The following is a 19,729-nucleotide window of genomic DNA, read 5'->3' as shown; positions in this document are numbered from 1 at the left end:
CTAGATAAAGGAGATGCAGGAAAATCGTGATTATTCTCAAGAACATACTCTATTTAGAGGGCAACTTGAATCAATTTGTTGGAGCCTTCCCATATATACTAGATGGATCTATCGACAACCATGAATTCGGTTGTTAATAGCTATAAAAGGAGCACAATTTTTCTCTACTAGAAAATGGGGAAAACAACATTAGAGAAAACAACAAAAACCCAATAGAAACATGACTGTCAATTCTAATATGGACTAGGCAATTAACCGCAAAAAATTTTATGGTAGCAAGCCACAAAACTCCCTTAACGTAGCAAACTGTAATTTTTGCTTCAAGATCTCATCATAGATGCTTTTATGGAAGTGGTATTCATCTGCACACTTACTTTGTTTTCTTCCTTGCCTTCTTCTTGATAACCTCATCAACTTAAGTTAGAATCTTTGCCTTGTAAACTTCGGGAGGCTTGTAACTACGAACTGCAGTAGTGACTTGATGCCCCCTTTGTTTGTTGGTTTTGGTGCAGCAAACCACATTGTTTTTAAAGCAAAAGACATGCAAATGCGGGAGGAACAATTAGCTTTACCTTATATTGATCACCCAAGAAAGAACCTTACTTAAAAAATGAGTGAAACAAACTTATGCTACTTTTGGAGAGACTCAACATGTAATTAGCATCCATTTTGCATATTGGAACTTGTCCGACTCTATGTTTTAGACATTAGATTGTCACCCTTACAGCCATCAATCCTGTCCACTATAGTCTTTGTCGATATCAAAATCATGTGAGGGATGTTTACTTGCTTTATAAATAGGTTGAACACTTGAGATTTGCATGCTCCTTTGTTTATTTTCATGAACATAAGGTTGTGTACTTACAGGAAGGCATGTGACATTGAACCATGCTGAACATGTCGGGATGTACTATTGAACACGGATGATGATGCATCATTGGAAATTTCGTCCCGGTTTTATCTCGGATTATTTGCTACAATCTGAAATTCTTAGGGTGCATCCACGCTGGATGGTTCTTAGGGTGCATCCACGCCGGATGGTTCTTGGGGTGCCATCTCATGACTTGGAAGCAAATTAGTGAAACACATGTTATCGTGTGCGTTTGGTCCTTTTGTTTTATCCTGTTTTGGGAGAACATGGTAAAGTGGCGAAGCTATTCGGGGTTTTTGGAAGGAGAGGGAGGTGTCGAAGCGAACGTCGTGCGGGAGAAAAAAAAAGACGAGTGGGAGGCGTGGGATGGAGGAAGAAGAAGAAAAAAAGGAGGATTGTGGGACCCGCAAGAAAAAAAGAAATAAAAAAAGAATCAATAAAAAAATCATTTAAAATTGTTTCAGATTTGGTGGGCCACACACAAAGAGGAGTGTCAAAGCCATAAGGGAAGTGGAAAAAGCGTGAGCCTAATTTAATCGTTCTTTTCTTTTGTTTTTCAAACATTATTTAAAAGTATCTCGATGACATCTTGTGCGCGATAAAAGTGTCTAATGCATAAAAGAGTTCGATCGAGAGATTGGAAAATTAACACAGACAAGTTGGGAATTATTATCAATGTGAGACCTTAGTTTGCTAAATTAACACAGACATGTGAGAGCTTAGTAGGAGTTATTCTAATCAATGTGAGACCTTAGTTTGCTAAATTGCTATGTCACGTGGGACTTGCTAACAATCGGAGACATGACTCATTTAGTCGACAAAAATTAAACAGAGTTGCTGGCGTGGCTCAGTTACTTAATAAAAGTTATGCCAACTCAATTTAAAATGAACTTGTTTTTCCGGCCGCAATGCTCGGGTCACCCATCTCATCGCTCATCCCATGGCACCGTACATGTGCCGCTGCATTGCCCGCCGCACATGGCATGTTGAGCTTCAAGTCACGCAATTTCTGATTTAAGAACTTTGACTTGAATTATTAATGGTCGAGAGAAGAAATGTCAAAAGTTGAGTACGACGCTCACTTTAGTGTAAAAAAAAAAAAAAAAAAAGACTATCACCGACATGGAAACAACGAGAACTTTGACTTGTATTATTTATGATCTACAAAAGGAGTTTGAGGAATTTATTCAATGATTTAATCTAAGATATTTGTCGGAATTTTGACAGTTGATATTTTTGTTTGATCCATCCTAACACACATGAAACCATATATATTATTAAACGCCATAGGGACCAAGTATAGAGTTGAAAAAAATGAAGATGTCTTATTATTCTGGAAATTAAGATGCTTTACATCTCCAGGTCAATACCATTTATTCAACTCCTTGAGGAATTGGTGAACAATAACATCACAGCTTTTGCCATCATGCTTTTCCAGCCGAACCAAAGAGGTGCATCTTTTCTGCAACAACAGCCTTCATAGCTTCCTTCGCGGACGACATGACATCGACAAGATCTTTTTTGGGTTCGCTCAAGCAGTCCATGTACGCCTTTCGCACCTCCGTGTTCACATTGAACTTTCTGACGCCCCTCGCGATGCATTCCTGTCGGAAGCAAATGATTCGAGTTCGCTTCGTTAGTTTCCGAGCATTTTCTCACGCTCATCACGATTGTCCATTTAGAATCATCTGCCTGTGAAGAAGTCGCATTTTGTACAGAATTAATTACCTTGATGAGTTTCTCAGACAAGCCCGAAGCTCCGTGAAGCACCAAGGAGACTCCCTTCTTGGATGTCAAAGATTGCAAGTCCTAGGGAAAAGAAACATTGACGGATTAAGATGAAGCAAGGATGGAATCCATGTTAGTACTTGCAAATTTCTAAAAGAGTCACAGAAATTTTGCCAGTTAAAAAGGTCGTGGATGATCTCTGGCTAGGCAATTGGCGAATGCTAATCAATACTTTTTATGAGGCATGTCCGCTTTGGAGCAAGCCCAGCTTTGCAAGGATGCAATAAGCAAGATACTGTTCTATGAGCGGCTGAATAGTCACTCAGGATATGTCACTTAGTTTTCTTCAGAAGATACATACTAATATTTCTTCATAAAGGACACAAAGATGCTTTTAAGTCTTTCTACACAAATAAGTAAAATATAGATGTGTCTTAACCACCACTGCATTGCGATTGCATGATTAAAGATTTTCATAAGGGTAATAATATTCCAGACCTTAAGCAAATCAAGCCTCAACTTTGGACCACCAGGAGGATATTTTCCATGGACATTTCCAATACACACCGCCAAAGCATCTATACCAGTGCGATCGATAAATTCTTCTGCCTGAAAATTAAAGAGGCCAGTTCATGAAAATACATTTTAACCACGAATGTAAGGCTTGCATACATATATTAACAAAAATATTGACCTGATTAACATCAGTTAGCCTTGCTTCATAATCTTCGACAGTCAGGTCATCCTCTGTCCCTGACAATCTCCCTAGTTCAGCCTCAATGAGCAAGCCTTTTGAGTGGGCCAAAGACGATATGAACTTTGTGTAGGAGATATTATCATCAAAGGAGAGATGTGAACCATCTGCCATTACTGAATGAAATCCCTGGAAAATTCACGTGAACGGATTAACCCATCTTTCCTTTAAAGAATATGCTGCAGCTCAGGACCCCATACTGGATCATTCCCTATGCCAGCCAAAATTGCATATGACTCGGTGTTGAGAGTTATGTACCAAATTAATGGCTTGCACAAGATCTTCCTTGGAAGTTCCATGATCAAAATGAACTGTAACTGGAACCTGCATCAAAGCACGTTCATAAACCTGTTTAACTCATCTATACTTTCTGCATTAGCTGAAGTAGAATGTTCATGGAGTGACTCAACTGGACATATACTTACGAACTCGTGCCTTAATACCCAAAACAGAACCAGAAAGACCAATGATACAAGACAACCACAGTGCACCACTAATACATTCACAAACATTCTCTATGTTCCATGTTTTATTCCAAAACAGATATATTCGGTATAAACTCAGGTTAGACAGCATATAATGTCCACTAGATCCACATATTAAAGCAAAATGGCTATGCGGAGCAGAATGCCAGACTAGGCTTCCACGAATCATTGGGACACATTTGACTGTATGAGGATCTCTACAAACCAACGACGTAAAAGGTCTCTTCGATTTAATGTCATTTGTGCAGAGAACTTACATTTTACACTAGAGCATAAAAATATATTTTATCTGTACACCACATATAGCAGAATTTCCGCTGCATATAAGTGCAGTACTGGTGTTCTGCTCTTTTTCAATCAGATATGAAATGTGCTTACATTAGCCTGTTCCGCAGCAGAGATGCAACAGGCAACTAAGGGAATTCCCCCTTGCTTGAAGGCAGCTGGATGGATCTGCAAAGAAAATGGGCATAAAAAATGGGGGAATTATTGGCCAAACTTAAAAAAAGAATATTGAGAATCTAAGAAGACAGAAAAAGGAAAGTAATCATTTTGTCAAGGACCAAAATATTTCATGAAAAAAAGCCAAAATTTGTCAAATTTAGCTATTTGAACTTTTAGCTTCTAGAAAGTGAAACACATTGAAAATAAGCAGTGAGAAAGTTTGAGTTACAAGGGTCAGCTTTGGCAGAATAAATTACAACACTAGGTGTAACAGGGTACAAAACTTCAGCGTTATGAATCCTTCCAGATGACAGAGCCTTTTTGCTATCAGATTATCAGCCAAACTTAAAAGGTGAAGAATAATCAAGTTTCAGGTTTATTTGCCCTACCTGTAATATAGCAGGACTTTGTTCTTCCTCTGCCGCAGCAACAACTGCTTCAACTCCTTCCAAGTTATAAACATTGAATGCACCAATAGCATAACGACCTGTTTCTGCATTCTATTTATAATGCAAAATACATGTATCTTATATTGTTTTAATACTATTAAAAAGACTAATCTCAATGATCCTGACCCTGAGAAGCTCTTTTGTTGAGGAAAGTCTGACTGGAGGAGCCCACGATTTTACGACTTCAGCCAGTGCTGTACTGCTGCCAACATTACCTAAGAAAAGAGAGAAGAAATTCTTGCATGAGGATAATATATTAAATGTGTGAATGTGCAAATGTAAAAATAAATAAGATAGAGCTTCACCTGGGAATACAATGTATGGAACTCCTGGATGTCTACTTTCAGGACCTAACTGCCATAGAGGAACACCAGCTAGAGCTTGTCCAACTATTTTCGCACACTTTGCCTCAAGGGCCTTTGTAGCGAGATCTGATGAGGTGATTCCACCCTACGCTCAGAGATAAGATGTGGATAGCATCATTTACCATCACATAGAGAGCTTTGCTGTAAATATGACCCAGAACATAAATGCCCACGCAGCAAACATGAGCAGGGTCAGTAAAAAAAGTGCATAAGCATTTGCACATATAAAGCATATAGAAGCAAAAGCAGCCATCCCATTAAGTATAAGTCACCAGACAATGCCTGACCCAGTTCCTACAGCTTCAAGTTTGACCAAAATATTCTGGTCAATTTATGGTGTATGGTTTAAATTAACAATATGGGATTAACCAATTGCCACAGCCCACTGGAATACCTTATTAACCTGATCTATGTTCTGAACCATGGCAAGAAGTATTTGCCAACTGATTTTAGGGCGTCAAGAAAGTTAGCTCACAAACAGTTTCAGCTTTTGAATGTCTATTGAGTAGTTTGTGGCTGCTGCCAATATAGACTAAAGCCTCCTCATTAAAAAGCAATGTTTTCAGCTTCACTGCAAAGCCGAATTTTCCTGCACATAATGGTGCAACAATACGCTATTATATTGACCCCTTGAGACACCAAATAGGGGCGAATCATGCGCTGCAGCAACCACTACAACAACACATATTGCAGCTTGAAACGATTTCTGACGCTTTAGCATTTGTAGAAAGCAAGCAGCGCAAGCAAAAGATATGAGTACTCTGGTGTCCAGAAAGCATAGTCAAAAGAAATAAAAGCAAGTTAGTCCAACCATTAGTGAGAATAGCATAACATCTGACAGCAAAGTACTTTGCACTTCATACATGGCTAACAAACAACAAATTGAAAGTACCTTTGCAAGGATGTAACGAGGTTTGGTCTTAATCCTCCTAACTACTTCCACCAGTGCTGAGCTCACCCTAAAGTTGATCTCCAGACTCTCAGAAGGAGCTGCCATACGCATGCAATGCCATTAGAAAAAGAGAATTCTGCAAACCTCATGTGTGTAGGGGCACATGCGGAGGGAGAAAGAAAGTCTCAAGCAATATCAATATGTTGACTCTCTGAATCATTTTTCCCTTTTCTTGAATGATGACTCATATCACTCTTGAGAAAAGCTATTCGTACACGAACATTTAATATAAGCTCAATGTGGATGTCAGGCAAGCTAATTCACACAGAAATGGTTCAGATGATTGATGACATAGTCTTATCAATTAAGAGAAAGAAGGGGGTGGGAGACTAACTTTTCCCCGTAATTAGGTCCCGACTTGTCATAATCAGAGTGTCTGTACGAGCCCTAAGAAATGCGTCTGCCATCTCCGCTGCTTTCTCAATTTCCTGCTCCCTCTCTTCTCTTGATTTCATGGCAACTTTATCGACAGAAATCTATTCATGTAAGAAAAGACATGAAAGTACTAAAATTTTAGGAAGTACTGAAATCACATTAGGAAAAGTAAGTAGAGTCTTTTAAAACTAAGATACGAATCATTAGTTGAAAATTGAAGTTTCCCCCTGGAAGAATTGCTTCCAACTGTCACAAAACCAAAAGCACTGATTTACATTTCAATTACCTCTATACTTCTGATGATCTGCGCGCACTGTAATTTAAGCTCTTGCAGCTGCGAAACATGGTAACATAGAGACCTCATTTAGGCAAAAAGCATCAACATAAGGGAAGAGAAAAATCAAATGCGTAAGATATCACTTTTTGACCTGTTTTGTTGTTTTTGGAACATATGATCCCACAACTATTAGTCCGCCAGTCTTCTCTTTTGTTATTCCTAATTCCTTGGGTAAAACTGGGGCTTTTGGGATAATTCCAATCCGGGCAGAAACAAAACTAGCGGCAGTGCGGCATAAGAAATGCTTTCCTTGCAGCTCTGCCTGTTGATGGATCAGTTTGATATAGAAAATGAGCTTCAACGAAGCTCCACTAAGCTATTGGATAATGATACATTGCGAAAAATTTCAAAGTAAAAGCAGTGTCATCTCTTACCTTTATCATTCCTGCTGCAAATACATACATGTCTCTTTCACTAGCTGCATTTATTACACATGTTGAACCCTGAGAATTCAAGAAGAGCTTTTAGTGAGCGAACAGAATTTATTTTCAGATGGGCACAAAAACAGAATCGATCTTCTCGGAAAATCAAGACATTTGCAGTGCTATGGCTTATGATGTTCAGATACATAAAAGAAAACGAAGAATTACTCCTCTTGATATGTTGACAGCATCACCTGATTCTATTATTCATTCGACAGCTATCACTAGTGTTCATACTAACATGCTCCGTTTTCCTTCCATTAATCATACAGACTTGCATCTTACAAAACTTTTGATCATTGGAAAACAAATTCCAGAGGCCAATTTTCATGTCTCGATTCTGGAGCTAAAAGAATCTTACACATGATAAACCTGCAGCAAAGTGAAAACTTGTATTTTTCAATTGTCATGCTGGTCAAACCCAAATGGCAATGTTGGTACTGGTAAAGACTCCCCAAAGAAATTTTGTTAGGAAGAATGCCAACAAAAGAATAGGAACAGCCACACTGGCACAATCTTGTATGCTGAGCAATAACATAAAGTCATTAATGCTCCAGCACACAATTTCTCCATTTGTGGAAGACAAAAAAGTCCTCACACTTGTTTACCATTCTTATATAACAGTGTAAAAGCTAGCCCATATCATATAGTGTTGTTAATGTTCTAGCATGACAAACTGCAGAAGCTGAATTTTGGAGAATGATTTGGTAAATTTGAATAGCAGAGACAAGAATAAACCACGGAATCAGTTATTGTTGGGGTGTATAATTATGTCTACACCTTGTGAAAAGGTTAGTTTATCTACCTTTTTCAAACTGCAAAGGAACTGGCAAACGGCATCAGGTCCACCTTTCCTCAGCAGCTGGATTGAAATAGATGATACACCACCTGCTGGAATGCGGCCTCCAGTCTTCTCTTCAACCCACTATGATTCAGATGGAGAAGATTTCCAGATAATCAAATATTTTTGGTATTAAAGCAATAAAAATTAGGTTATAACATAGAATCAAAATAAAAAGAATCCGAACCTCGCGCAAGTTTGATGATTTAAATCCAAAAGCAGCATCTTTTGCAAACTCTGTGTCCCCTGCAGGAACAAGCCTGCAGACAATGCAATCCATGTAAAGGCTTCTTAATTAGTAAAATTTATTTATCCTGTGGTTACTAGAAGGAAGGGAAAAGAAAGAAATTCAGAACACTCTACATATTAGCATCTGCAACATAATGAACGTCATTGACGGTATAACGTCCTCCTTGAAGAAAAAAGGGGCAGATTATCCATGCGTCCATCTCACCAAGAACAGAAACAGCAGCATCAGCCTCCTGAATGTATCAAAAGTAGATGTCACAATCTGAAGCTTCTTAAAATGTTTCATCACTGAAAACAATTTCTATAAAGATCTCATCCTTGCCTCTGGAAAATGACCTCTTAAAGTTGAGTCACCTCTTAGAACTACTGTGTAGTCCACATTCTCCAACAACTTTGCCGCTGTTTGCAGGTTTTGGCATATATCTTTGATGAGTGCACTGGCCTATAGCAAAATGACATATTGTTCAGGAGCTGAATAAATATAAGCCAAACCTACAAATTCCACAGGGCAATAGCAATTTCCCACAATCCTTCCTTTCTATCTTGATTAAGGAGATCTTTGATTTTCCTCATTGCTCTTCAACAACAGCAATCCATAAAGACCCATAAATTCATTTATGTAACCAAAAGAATTAGAACTTGCCTTGTCAGAACTCAGTGACCTGGAGTTAGTCAATATGAAAAAGCATGTAGGTTTTTTCTTGAACTGCTCAACAAGTGACTCAACCGTCCTGCATAGAATTATCCACCATATCTTTTCAGGGGCTGCTTAGCCACAACACTTTTAAATTGAAAAACTTACTATTTACAGGACAATAAGTAAGCAACATACAGAATTGTTTGGTTATGTACGAAGAGAGCTAAATGTTATTATAAAGGATAATCACTTCTTCAAACATATCGGAAAAGAAAAGTAGCAGGCACATGCAGAGGCTTACCATTCTGTCAATACCTCAATATCATGAACAGTCTGTGTTCCAGTAGGATCATCATCCAGAACAACTAACGTCTTTGAACTGTTCTGATTGAGTCTCTGTATGTCACCAACTGGATCAACTGGCCACTCAGGCGGAAGAGAATGCAAAATGACTTCTTTTTTAAGCATGGGAAGTTTCCCTTCGACTTTGACACCAGTCAGTGTCTCATACACCTACATTGCAAAACTGAAATTTGATCCAACATATACATTGTCCGGCCAATTGGTCGATGTTACAATTTCTAAATGTTGTTTGCTTTGATAGACACAAGACAGAATCATGCAAAGAACACCAGAGAGCTCATATTGAAGCTCCAGAGAATCTAAGCAGTAAAACCATAGTTGAATGAATTTTGTTGAAATAAATAAATATTAAACCACGCCTTCTTCTAACAGCTTAAGCTTTTAGAGCAGTTGGCTATGGTCTCATAAAATCTTTCATGGTATCAGAGCAAGAGGTCCCGAGTTCAAATGTATCAAGACCCCTATTTGCCTCCCCAATAAATATGTCCACGCTTAGTCCCAAGCAAAAGACCTGACTAAGCATGAGGGGAAGTGTTGAAATAAATAAATATTAAACCACGCTTTCTTCTAACAGCTTAAGTTTTTAGAGCAGTTGGCTATGGTCCCAAAAAATCTTTCAAATTTAATTATCTAAACGACTACATGGTCATAAATTATAGCTTTGTCATTTTAACACTTGATGATTGCAACAAGACGTCTGGTAGTGAGGCCAAAAAAAAATCTCTGAAGTTGCAGTCAAACTAGTTTTAACAGTTCATTCACAACTCGGGAGGTAATCTCATGCTTAGAAGCTCTTGTCCTACTATTGAAGTATCCCATCGCTTGTCTATGGAGTGTGTACGGTCTTGTAGCCATGTTGTCGCCCTCCACCTATTGGCTTAAGCTCTTAGGTTTGATATTCCAACATGGCATCAGAGACAGGTTTCGCCTCGGATTTATTTCACGGTGTGAGGCTCCCTGACATCAATTCCACACACCATTCTCAAGTCTGTTTAAACGTGAAAGGGGTATTAAAGTACCCACCCTTATTTCTAGGGTTTATATGGGCCTTACATTCATGTTGCCTCCCTCCACTTATTAGTTTAAGCTTTGAGGTTGGATATTCTAACACCTACCAAAGATTATGACATCCAATAATCAGATTTACAACAACAAACCTAGCCTTATCCCACTAAATAGAAAGACAGACAATCAGATTTAGCTTGAATAATCTGGTCATACTTTTACTTTTTAACAATTTTCTTTTTCCTTTTCTTGCGGCTCTAACAATTTGTTAATTAGGAACACCTAAGAACGTTTAAAAAATACAATTAATGATATGAATATTCATATATAGTTCTTTACAACATTTTCATAATCTTTTTAAAACTTATATTTTTCTTATTTAAAATAGAAAGGCGAAATTTTGTTTTTTTAAGCAAAATGAAACAAGCTCAGGTCAACCCAATTCACATGAAGGTTTCAAAATATTTCATTTTTAAGACTAAAGATCCTCCTCTCCCCATACAAAACAACCATTCAATATTCATAGTTACATAAGCATTGTTGTCTTATTTATTTTCTATGTCCAGCAAGAATCAGGAATTGCTATTGACAACTGACAATATGTTTATGCAATGTATCATGTCAAGAAAATGCAACCAGTTGAAGAAGAGTTAACATGGAGCTTAGATTTCAGTCTCCGTACCTTTACTACACCAGCATCATCTTGCCGGCCCCATCCAGCAGCAGAACCTGCTCGAAATACAATTACCAGTAGTGAATCAAATTTATACTATCATGTAAACTTTCTGCTTTCTTAAGAATAGACTAAACCAGACTGCTGATTTGTGTGGTTTTGCACCAGATTTTTCTTTTAATTACTTGTTTTTAATCTTTTTACTCGTATTCAATCTTCCAATCAGACAACAGCTGAATGATTTAAATAAGCAAGGAGATCATGCAGGCCACTAAAGTCGACAAACCAATTGAATCTTTAAGACTACAAGATTCCATGTCAATAATAAACTCAGCTTGAGGAAATGAAATGAAAAGTATGGAAGTGCAGGAAAGATATAAGTTATCATATGACGAAAATATCAATGGACTATCAGGACTGAGTCGTTTCTTTGTAATCAATAGAAATAATGCTAACACAAGACAGTGGCTCCCCGACATTCTCCTGATTTGAATTTCAGTCATTCATTATATCCAGGACGCAAACCCTAATATTTCACATAGCATAGAATGATAAGAAAATCCTGCTGTCTGTATTCCTTGCCATGTAGAAAATCCAGATGGAGGAAGAGGGGAAGGGAACTTCATCACACTAGGACTAAGGATTAAATTTCAAACCTGCCAGGAAAAGTTGGTGTGCGACGGTTGCAATGTGAAGAGGAACTTTACGTGATGAACATTCTCGGGAAACAATGCCCTGGAGAAATTATACGAGTTTCTATATAGTTTTTCACAAATTCTTCAAAAGATTGCAAAGAGCAAGACACTTGTGCCATACCAGATCCTTCACAAATATATCAAGTGCCGAGTATGGTGTATAATCATTATCCAACATGTGGGGGACGCGATTTTCAAGCATCCTGCAAGGGATAAGAACACGTGATCAAACATCTTTTAAACTGACAAGAAATTGGGTGCTCATCCAAGATAGCAAATGCAGTTCCACATTCTCAGAAGCACTTCTGTGACTCCATGCCCTAGGTTAAGTTTCCCTTGTCGAAAGTCAAGAACATATTAGAAAATCCAACCTCAAAGCATAAGCTTTTAGACACCCAAGATGTGCAAAGAAGGGAAAAAATGGGTGAAAAGGGGAATGTGCAGAGTCTAACTCAAAGATCTTGAGCTCTAATGCTATATTAAAAGGTCCAAAGCTTGAGCAATTAGAGAACCGTGCAGAAAATATTTATATCCTAACAGAACAGTTGAACCCTTTTCACTGAATGTATGGGTTTAGGAATGAATGAACAAGGAGGGAAAGTGATTGCCAAAGGCAGAGTCTATCAAAAGTGGCCACTGAATATAACTGGTATGGTTGCAATCAAGGGCTCCTTCATAAAATAGATAGTTACAGTATATTAATTCTACAGAGCCGAAGCAAGAACTTTATCTTCCAAGATCCTATTAGCTTGCTGCTGACAGCAAATAAAAGCTATTCTCAAATGACATACCATGAGCTTCCCGTGCTGCTTGTTATCGCATCGAACAATGTTCTTGTGCTAAGACTCAAGCGAGCTCCAAAAGCCATTGCCTCAGCTGATGATGCGATATGAACTCCCGCAAGCAATTGGTTAACCATCTTCACGACACTGGAAACAGAATAAACCAAAAAAGCAAAATGTTGCTCTCAAATAAAGGAAAACCAATTATTTCCGAGACACGTGTGGAAAATTCATTGCTTATGCATTGTGGGGCAAAAAAATGTTTCATATTCCTAAGACCCTTAAATGCTTGAAAGAAAAGGGAAGCTAATAAGTACCTTCCAGCCCCACAACCTCCTTTGATAATATAAAGCTTTTCGCTTAATGCTGTAATAATTAAAGCAACACATATCACTCTTCTAAAACTTTTTCAAGTCAGAGACATGAACTTCCCCATATGATAACTGGAACAAAATGCTAAATACCTGAGAGAACTGAACCAGTGCTTTTAAGAGCAGCATCACTACCAGAAGCCATTATCTTTTTACCAACATCCATATGGATCAGCAAATTGCAGAATCTCCGCTCATAATGAATGTAGAAGGTTGTGAAATGCATACCGTAAGTGTTCCCTCAGCAGCTCTTTTAACACCACCAGAAACAGGGGCGTCCACCAATTTCAGATCTTTTCCTTCAACTGCAATATCACATATGTAGCAAAAAATTTAGAAGAAGAATTCTGGAAAATAAACCCATTAGTTTATCCAACAAAACTTTTAGTATTCCATTTCAACCAAAGAAAACCTTGTTTAGCTATGAGAGTCTGCAGAACTTCCCTTATCAATGCACCATCATTTTGACAATGAGATTTATTCTTGCTATTTAGATGGACATTCCATCTTTTAAATTAATCCACTGCATGACTAAGGACATACTTTGCAATCGTCGCTCCAGCTGAGTCACAAATCCAGGAGAAACAGTGGATGAAAGAATTATGGATGCGCCAGATGGAAGCGCTGAGGTTAAACCAAACAACACGTCAATACAGACACAAAAAATCAAACAAGTATTATTATGAATAAGTTACCTGGGATTGCACCAAGATCTCCATATAGGACACTTTCTGCTTGAGCTTCATTTGTGACCATGATCACAAGTACATCAACATCTACAGGTTGAAAATATGTCAGAACCCAATGGTTTCACACTTCAACATGAAAGAGTAGGATAAGGGAAATGAGGGAGCCACTAAGCTGAAGGCTTCACTCGCTCGCTCTAATGCTCATTTAGGAGACATTGAGTGGAATGCATAAGCCCCTTTAGAGATAAGGGAAGTACCAGTGCCTTAAACCAAATTGAAGTGAATGCAACAACAAAGTTCTCTACAGCATGTACAGGTGAAACCAGTAAACATCGCAACAAAGTCATAGCAAATTTCCTAACCTTTAGATGCTTCTGCTGGAGAGTTTCCAACCAAGCCACCTGCATTTGCAAACCGATCAAGAGTTGGTTTATAGACCTGCCATGCAAAAGAAAAAGGTAGTCCTAATTAACATCTGGATATAGCATACACCAACTCCCCTGAATATTCATGCGACAAAACAAAATGATCTTGGATGTTTATCTATGCACAAACACATACATCGACTGAAGCATATGGAAACACAGTCTTTAAGAGTATTAATACACGTGATTGATAGATGCACCCTTATCTTCTGAACACTATGCTAGACTAAGATTATTATTATTATAGTTATATCAAAGAAACCATGCCTTTGATATAACTAATTTACTTTTTACAAATAGCTCCAATCGCATCAACACATATCTGCTGTGTACTACAAAAGAGGATACTCGATGATGGCCCTATAAAGTTCCCATTCTCATAATAAGGATGTTTGTTAGAAGAATTTTGAACAGATAAAATCTGTGCATATGGATAGAAACAGATGCATCAACGGTTAATATAAGATGATAGTAACATATTCATGAGACTAGTTTCTGCTCTGAGCTAGCAATGGACTATTTCAACACCACTGGTGGAGAAAACTAGAGGTGGGAAATTACATCAAATCCAGAGACACAGTAATTTGACTTCAGTAGGTGAGTTGCCATGCCAAATCCCATTGCACCAAGACCAATAAAACCAATTCGACTGACAGTGTCTGAATTTGCAGCAATTTCTTCTGCAAGTTGTTCAGGGAAGTACTTTTCTTCATTGGCTGCACTGATAATGTTTACTCCATATACTTCTTCCAAAATCTGTCAAGTAGTCAGTGAAATTTTACAGGTGACTGGGTCATCCAAGTATTGAGAAAAATTGTCATGCTCTAAACAGAACTTCTTAACCTTAACAAGGTTCACATCTCCATCATCTCGGTGACCATGCGCAGAAGCTGAAAAAGGAGTTCACATGGAGATAAGTATATGAAGTGATAGAGCACTATATAATTAGCTGAAACATTAGATTGGTACCAAGAATAAGTTGCTGATGAGCTACTGACAGCAGAGGGACAGGAAAAGTCTGCAACTTAGCCACAGTAAGAACAGTACCCTGAAATCATAGGATAATAGTTTCTAGTCAGCTCCTCTTCAACAAATAATTAACGTATAAACTCTCAAGTCATCGAAAAACAAATTATTGGACAAGCAGCAACTCACAACCTAATAGAAATTAAAGACACTATAATATCCTCCCTTGATATGATCGAAATAATTTAGACACCTATAAGACCCAATTCGCTAGAAGGGAAAAAATATATGCCACAGAACATGCAATGATATATACCAGGGTAATAACATAAGCAGAAACAATAAACTAAATGATCGATGTCATAGACATAGATTGAGGGCCCAAATAAGAGACAAGACATCCAACTTATGCATATCCCCATTGTCTTACCAACTTCTGAATAAAATCCAGGAGGTATTCTTCAGTTCCATCACCCCTTAATAGTCCAGGAACATGGTTTTTAAAAATCCTGCATGGGAAGAACACTCATACATTTTAGGATTAATACAACTTAGAGCCCCTAAGGTGCCATAGTTTCTGGCCTCACAAAACATTTGAATTAACTTGGATCTTTATGAAGAAAGAAAAAGGACCAGGATCTCTAGAAATCATGCCAGATCACCTAGAATTGCATCTCACCCACTCATTCAGGTTTCAAAGTAATATGATATGATCCAGGCTGCCTATACTAAGTCAAGTAATTGAGAGGATCCCAATCCTTTAGATAGTTCAAAAGATACATGAAATGACTGCCTGATGTGATCTTCAGGGCAAAGTGCCATGAAATTGTTTTCCAGAATTTCAACGGTAAAAAGACAGAGAGAACAAATAAGACTCAATAAGTGTCATTTGATTTGTGCTACATTGTACTCAATTATATTTGTGATTGCTAGACTGAAATTACAAAAGGTATGCTCTTACCATGAGTTTCCAGCAGCATTGGAAATAATGTCATAGATAATCCAAGGATGAATACTAGCTTTGATGCCCAAACAAATTGCCTCCACCGCAGCAACCAGATGAATTCCCTCAAGCAGATCGTTAACCAACTTATATTTGCTGCAATGTAAATCCCTCACTTAGTGTAATACAATTGTTAGTCAAAATAAGGGACTCTAAACACCATTTACTCCTTAGTGAAGCACATCCAGGATACAGTATATTTTATCTTACAGCACGGAGTGAACATCATCTACGACAGGGATATGAATTTATACTTTAATGATAACAAAAGGTAAACATTGGTCCAAAATATGAAAATGTTTTCTGAGGCCAAGGTAAGCAGACCTTCCTGCTCCAATTTCTCCATCAAATATGTAGAGTTTGTCAGACATTGCTGCATACCAAACAAAATCCAACAAACAGTTGTTATATGTTTATAACCCAAAGAGTTAGAATAATGTCAAGTGAGGAAGAATGGTTAAACCAGAGAGAATAGGCCTCGCCCTAGCAATGGCATCTGACTTTCCTGATGAAGAGATCTGAACAACAACAACAGGAAGAGCAAAGGGGGAAGGAAGAAAAATCAAAAGCAGCACTTTAATTATTAACCAACTAGACAAATATAAAGGGTGGCTCCACATGCGCAAACTGCAGAATAATCAAAAAGAGAATTTTAAATTACCACGAGATTTCCGCTTAAATGCTCAAATGTTCCCCTAGACACATATGCATCTACTACAAAGGAGACCTCAGCATTTTCTGCATGAAATAGACGGATCAAGTTTGTCAAAAGCAGGCAACACTAGCCAGTATTCTGATACAGTGTCTATTGCATGTTCATTAACAATATAAAGGTAATCTAAAATTTCCACATTTTTACTTGGCTTCCAAATTGTTCAATACCATGCATTTTCTACGCTACTGCCTTGACCTAACTCATTAACTATCCATACCTTCTTCAACAATGATTCAGGGAGATCATTTTCCATTTCTACCCAATACAAATGCATAATGCATGCAAAGATGACGTGTTTACACTGTTCATATGACATTTACATAAATCTGAATCGAAGAAGATGTCAGATTACAAGTGTAAGACCACCTGAAGAGGTGCATTTGCACACTAGTTCACACCTAGCTTGAGTAATATGGCATGGGCAATTTTGCTTTCAAATCATAGCCATTTCAAAGAATGGCAGTTCCTATCTAGACAATTACAAAGCCTTTGAAAGATATGACTCACAAAGATCAAAAGTATCCATGTCCTTTCAAACTTCAGTAAGATAAGGCTGTTGTTCAGAATCGAAGTGAAGGTAGGTGTCATTGAGTGACACACAAAAACTTTTGTCATTTAACATTGTTCATAGCCACAAATTACAAAAGAAGAAACAGAATAAACTGGTTCTTGAACAATTAGTCAGCACAAATAAAAGACCGGAGTGCAAATTTCTGATACATTTGACCTTCACAGAATTAGCATTACATAAGAGATGGAAAGATTTATTGCCTGTTAGACGCTTCTCTAATTTCTGCAAATGCGACGGCAAAATGTTTGAGTGAAGGATGACAACAGTGTCTCTCTCCAATTCTGTAATATCATAATCAAAGAATATAGCAAAGTTCATAAATTCCAATGATTCAAGGGTCAAAATGTTCTCAGTGATATCGTGAGGAGAAACTTCAGAAACCTTTACAAGTGCCCACTGAACTGAAGAACAGGTTAGTTATATCATCAGCATGGGATATTAACACGATCAAAGCTGCAATACCAGCATTCAAAAATGAAAAAAAAAAAAATTAGTAATATTGGAAGTCAGTATGTAGTATCAAACTAAAATTAATCATCTAGACTACTAAACCAAATCATTATGCTCTACATTGGCATAGTTTCTTTTACCTTTCCCTCCTCTTATAGGAGAGTCGCACTGGCATCCCCCAAGCTTCACAAAAGCATCCATCAGAGGCCCAGTTTGCTGTCAAAGTAATGCAGTTAAATAAGACCCTCTGTTACTGGAAATCGTTTCCAAATTTAATAGACAATTAGATAAAGAAGAATGCGTACTTCAGTACACATAAAAGGGAGAGATGTCATGGTGGTTGGTCACGACATATTGCGACACATCAGATATCAATGATAGGAATTACTAAAAACTTCGTGTCATGATTTGCGAGGCTAGTGTAAAAGTAGAGTAAAATAAGATCAGAACATCAACACCCGAATGTGAAGTCAGAACCAATTCCGAACCTAGAAACTCGCAGCTTCCTAATGCCTGCTGTCAAGAATCAGCTAATTAGCACTTTACCTCAGTTTAATGCACGTTCACATCAAGCATTCATAAGGAAATATTGATTACTGATAGAGACCAATGTCAATGTAGTCTCGTAATAAAACCCCAACTCAATCAGCATGGCCAATTTAAATAATATGAGCTTAAATGGCGTAAAGAACTCCCATTTATGCCCCCTTTCTAATTCCAACAGCGACACAGTTAACGCAAATTGCTCGCACAATCTAATCTAGTTTAAATTACGTATCACTAGTGTCTAGAAAAACAAAAAGTCGCTACACTGTATGTAGGACCAGATATTAAGGAAAAAAAAGGGAAGATTTTGATCCAGACAAGAAGAAACTCAATTGCCCATGAAAATCAGAAAGCCAAAAGTGAAGCTTTCGCTTCCTTTTGAAACCAAAATCCATCGGAAGCATTGCAAAGCTCGAGAAACTCCCAAAGCGGACGATTGATCAGCCCAGAAACAAAGTAATCCTTCATTATCTTTAAGTGAACAAATTGGACCTTCGTTTGATCAATCAAAAAGATATTCCCAACCTGAAGCGCCTGGACTTTATATCCAGCGCGAAGAAGCGAGGCAGCCATGTCCAAGCTCAACTCGGACAAGCCCACGAAAGAAACCACGTCTTGGGACGCCATCTTCGACAATTCTCGCGGCGCCCAAGCTTCCGCCTCGTCGCTTCTTATTCTTCCGGGTCTCTTGCTTAACTTGTGATGTCAAATTCGGCACTGGAACACGGAATCGACGAGCGCTAAATTGTCGCAGAAGCGTAGGAAGAAGACCCGGCACGACTCTGGGAGGAAGAATTCTATACGTGCGAAGCTGAGTTAGCTCAGTGTCAGTGTCCACGTTGTCGCTGAGTGAGATTTGGGCGCGGTTGGTGTCGATGTCTTTTGGTTCGTCTTTTTCCATTCTTAATTTTCAAACCTTACTCTAATCGCTATTATATGTTCGATTAAAGCGATAGAGATATAAATGGACAACAACAACGTTGTTAGGTTGCTAACCTAACAGTCCTGTTAGTTAACGGTCCAATTAATATCACGTATTGAAAAAAGAATTGATTTTTATCTTGAGAAACAAATCTAGTTATATCATTCAAGGGGGAGAATTGAAGGTGGAGAAGCCACCGTTCCATTTGCAAAACTTAGGGCATAATCAGCTAAACATTTTCCAAAGAGATAACATGAAATATCTATGATATCTTCACGTTAAATATAATAAAAGAGCCATACGTAAATTTTAGATATTTGGATTACCAAATCAATTAGTCAAACGGAAATGCCAAATTTAGGATTGAAACAAGTTTCGTTGATGATTAGAGGTTTGACTTTAATATTAGCTTTGCGATATATGTTGTTGCAAAGAAGTATTGGAAAATCATTTATCCAAACTTTGTGGACAAAGTTTTATCATCATTAATATTGCTGGCTTTTTCTTTGTCATGTTCACGATTTAATGAGTAGTGACACTTATTAATATTCGATTAGAAATAAAATGTGAGACCGAATGCCTCGGTCACACTGTATACACCATAAGTCATGTGCAGGTTGCATCCCACCCCACTCCCCTCGATT

The 19,729-nt window shown here is 37.9% G+C and overlaps 1 protein-coding gene across 3 annotated transcripts; it reads right to left on the bottom strand.

The window, feature by feature from the left end:
* Nucleotides 1–2,125: 2,125 nt before the first annotated feature.
* LOC115742826 lies at nt 2,126–19,017 on the bottom strand. 3 transcript variants are annotated; one of them, XM_030677338.2, is made up of 42 exons: nt 18,689–19,016; nt 17,758–17,833; nt 17,549–17,620; nt 17,368–17,448; nt 16,543–16,619; nt 16,345–16,399; nt 16,206–16,254; nt 15,840–15,977; nt 15,309–15,387; nt 14,882–14,960; nt 14,756–14,802; nt 14,474–14,668; nt 13,850–13,925; nt 13,494–13,574; nt 13,342–13,422; nt 13,027–13,103; nt 12,892–12,946; nt 12,745–12,793; nt 12,437–12,574; nt 11,767–11,848; nt 11,607–11,685; nt 10,960–11,006; nt 9,211–9,422; nt 8,916–9,003; nt 8,595–8,714; nt 8,387–8,505; nt 8,211–8,283; nt 7,988–8,107; nt 7,135–7,203; nt 6,852–7,022; nt 6,710–6,757; nt 6,383–6,524; nt 5,989–6,086; nt 5,037–5,181; nt 4,858–4,946; nt 4,672–4,782; nt 4,217–4,291; nt 3,612–3,677; nt 3,294–3,482; nt 3,098–3,208; nt 2,600–2,680; nt 2,126–2,475 (listed from the first exon to the last, which is right to left on the bottom strand). In XM_030677338.2, exons 1-42 carry the CDS (start codon nt 18,788–18,790, stop codon nt 2,296–2,298), a joined length of 4,122 nt encoding a protein of 1,373 aa, XP_030533198.1. In that variant the 5' UTR covers nt 18,791–19,016; the 3' UTR covers nt 2,126–2,295. The 3 variants fall into 3 exon arrangements, with proteins under 3 accessions (XP_030533198.1, XP_048136242.1, XP_048136243.1); XM_048280285.1 differs by lacking the exon at nt 17,368–17,448 and having other exon boundaries at nt 18,689–19,017; XM_048280286.1 differs by lacking the exons at nt 17,549–17,620; nt 17,758–17,833; nt 18,689–19,016 and having other exon boundaries at nt 17,344–17,454.
* Between the last annotated feature and the right edge of the window lie 712 nt (nt 19,018–19,729).

This window comes from Rhodamnia argentea, chromosome 6, assembly GCF_020921035.1.
Source record: "Rhodamnia argentea isolate NSW1041297 chromosome 6, ASM2092103v1, whole genome shotgun sequence".
Lineage (NCBI taxonomy): Eukaryota > Viridiplantae > Streptophyta > Magnoliopsida > Myrtales > Myrtaceae > Rhodamnia > Rhodamnia argentea.
Note: the sequence above shows the minus strand (reverse complement) of the source record. Positions and strands in the feature narration are given on the sequence as shown.

Excerpts from the sequence above, each read along its gene's own strand:
- LOC115742826 (XM_030677338.2), bottom strand. The coding sequence starts at position 18,790 with ATGGCGTCCCAAGACGTGGTTTCTTTCGTGGGCTTGTCCGAGTTGAGC. Across the intron at positions 14,803-14,881 it reads TCATCAGCAACTTATTCTTG|CTTCTGCGCATGGTCACCGA; the intron begins GTACCAATCTAA and ends CTCCTTTTTCAG. Across the intron at positions 5,182-5,988 it reads CTCGTTACATCCTTGCAAAG|GGTGGAATCACCTCATCAGA; the intron begins GTACTTTCAATT and ends CTCTGAGCGTAG.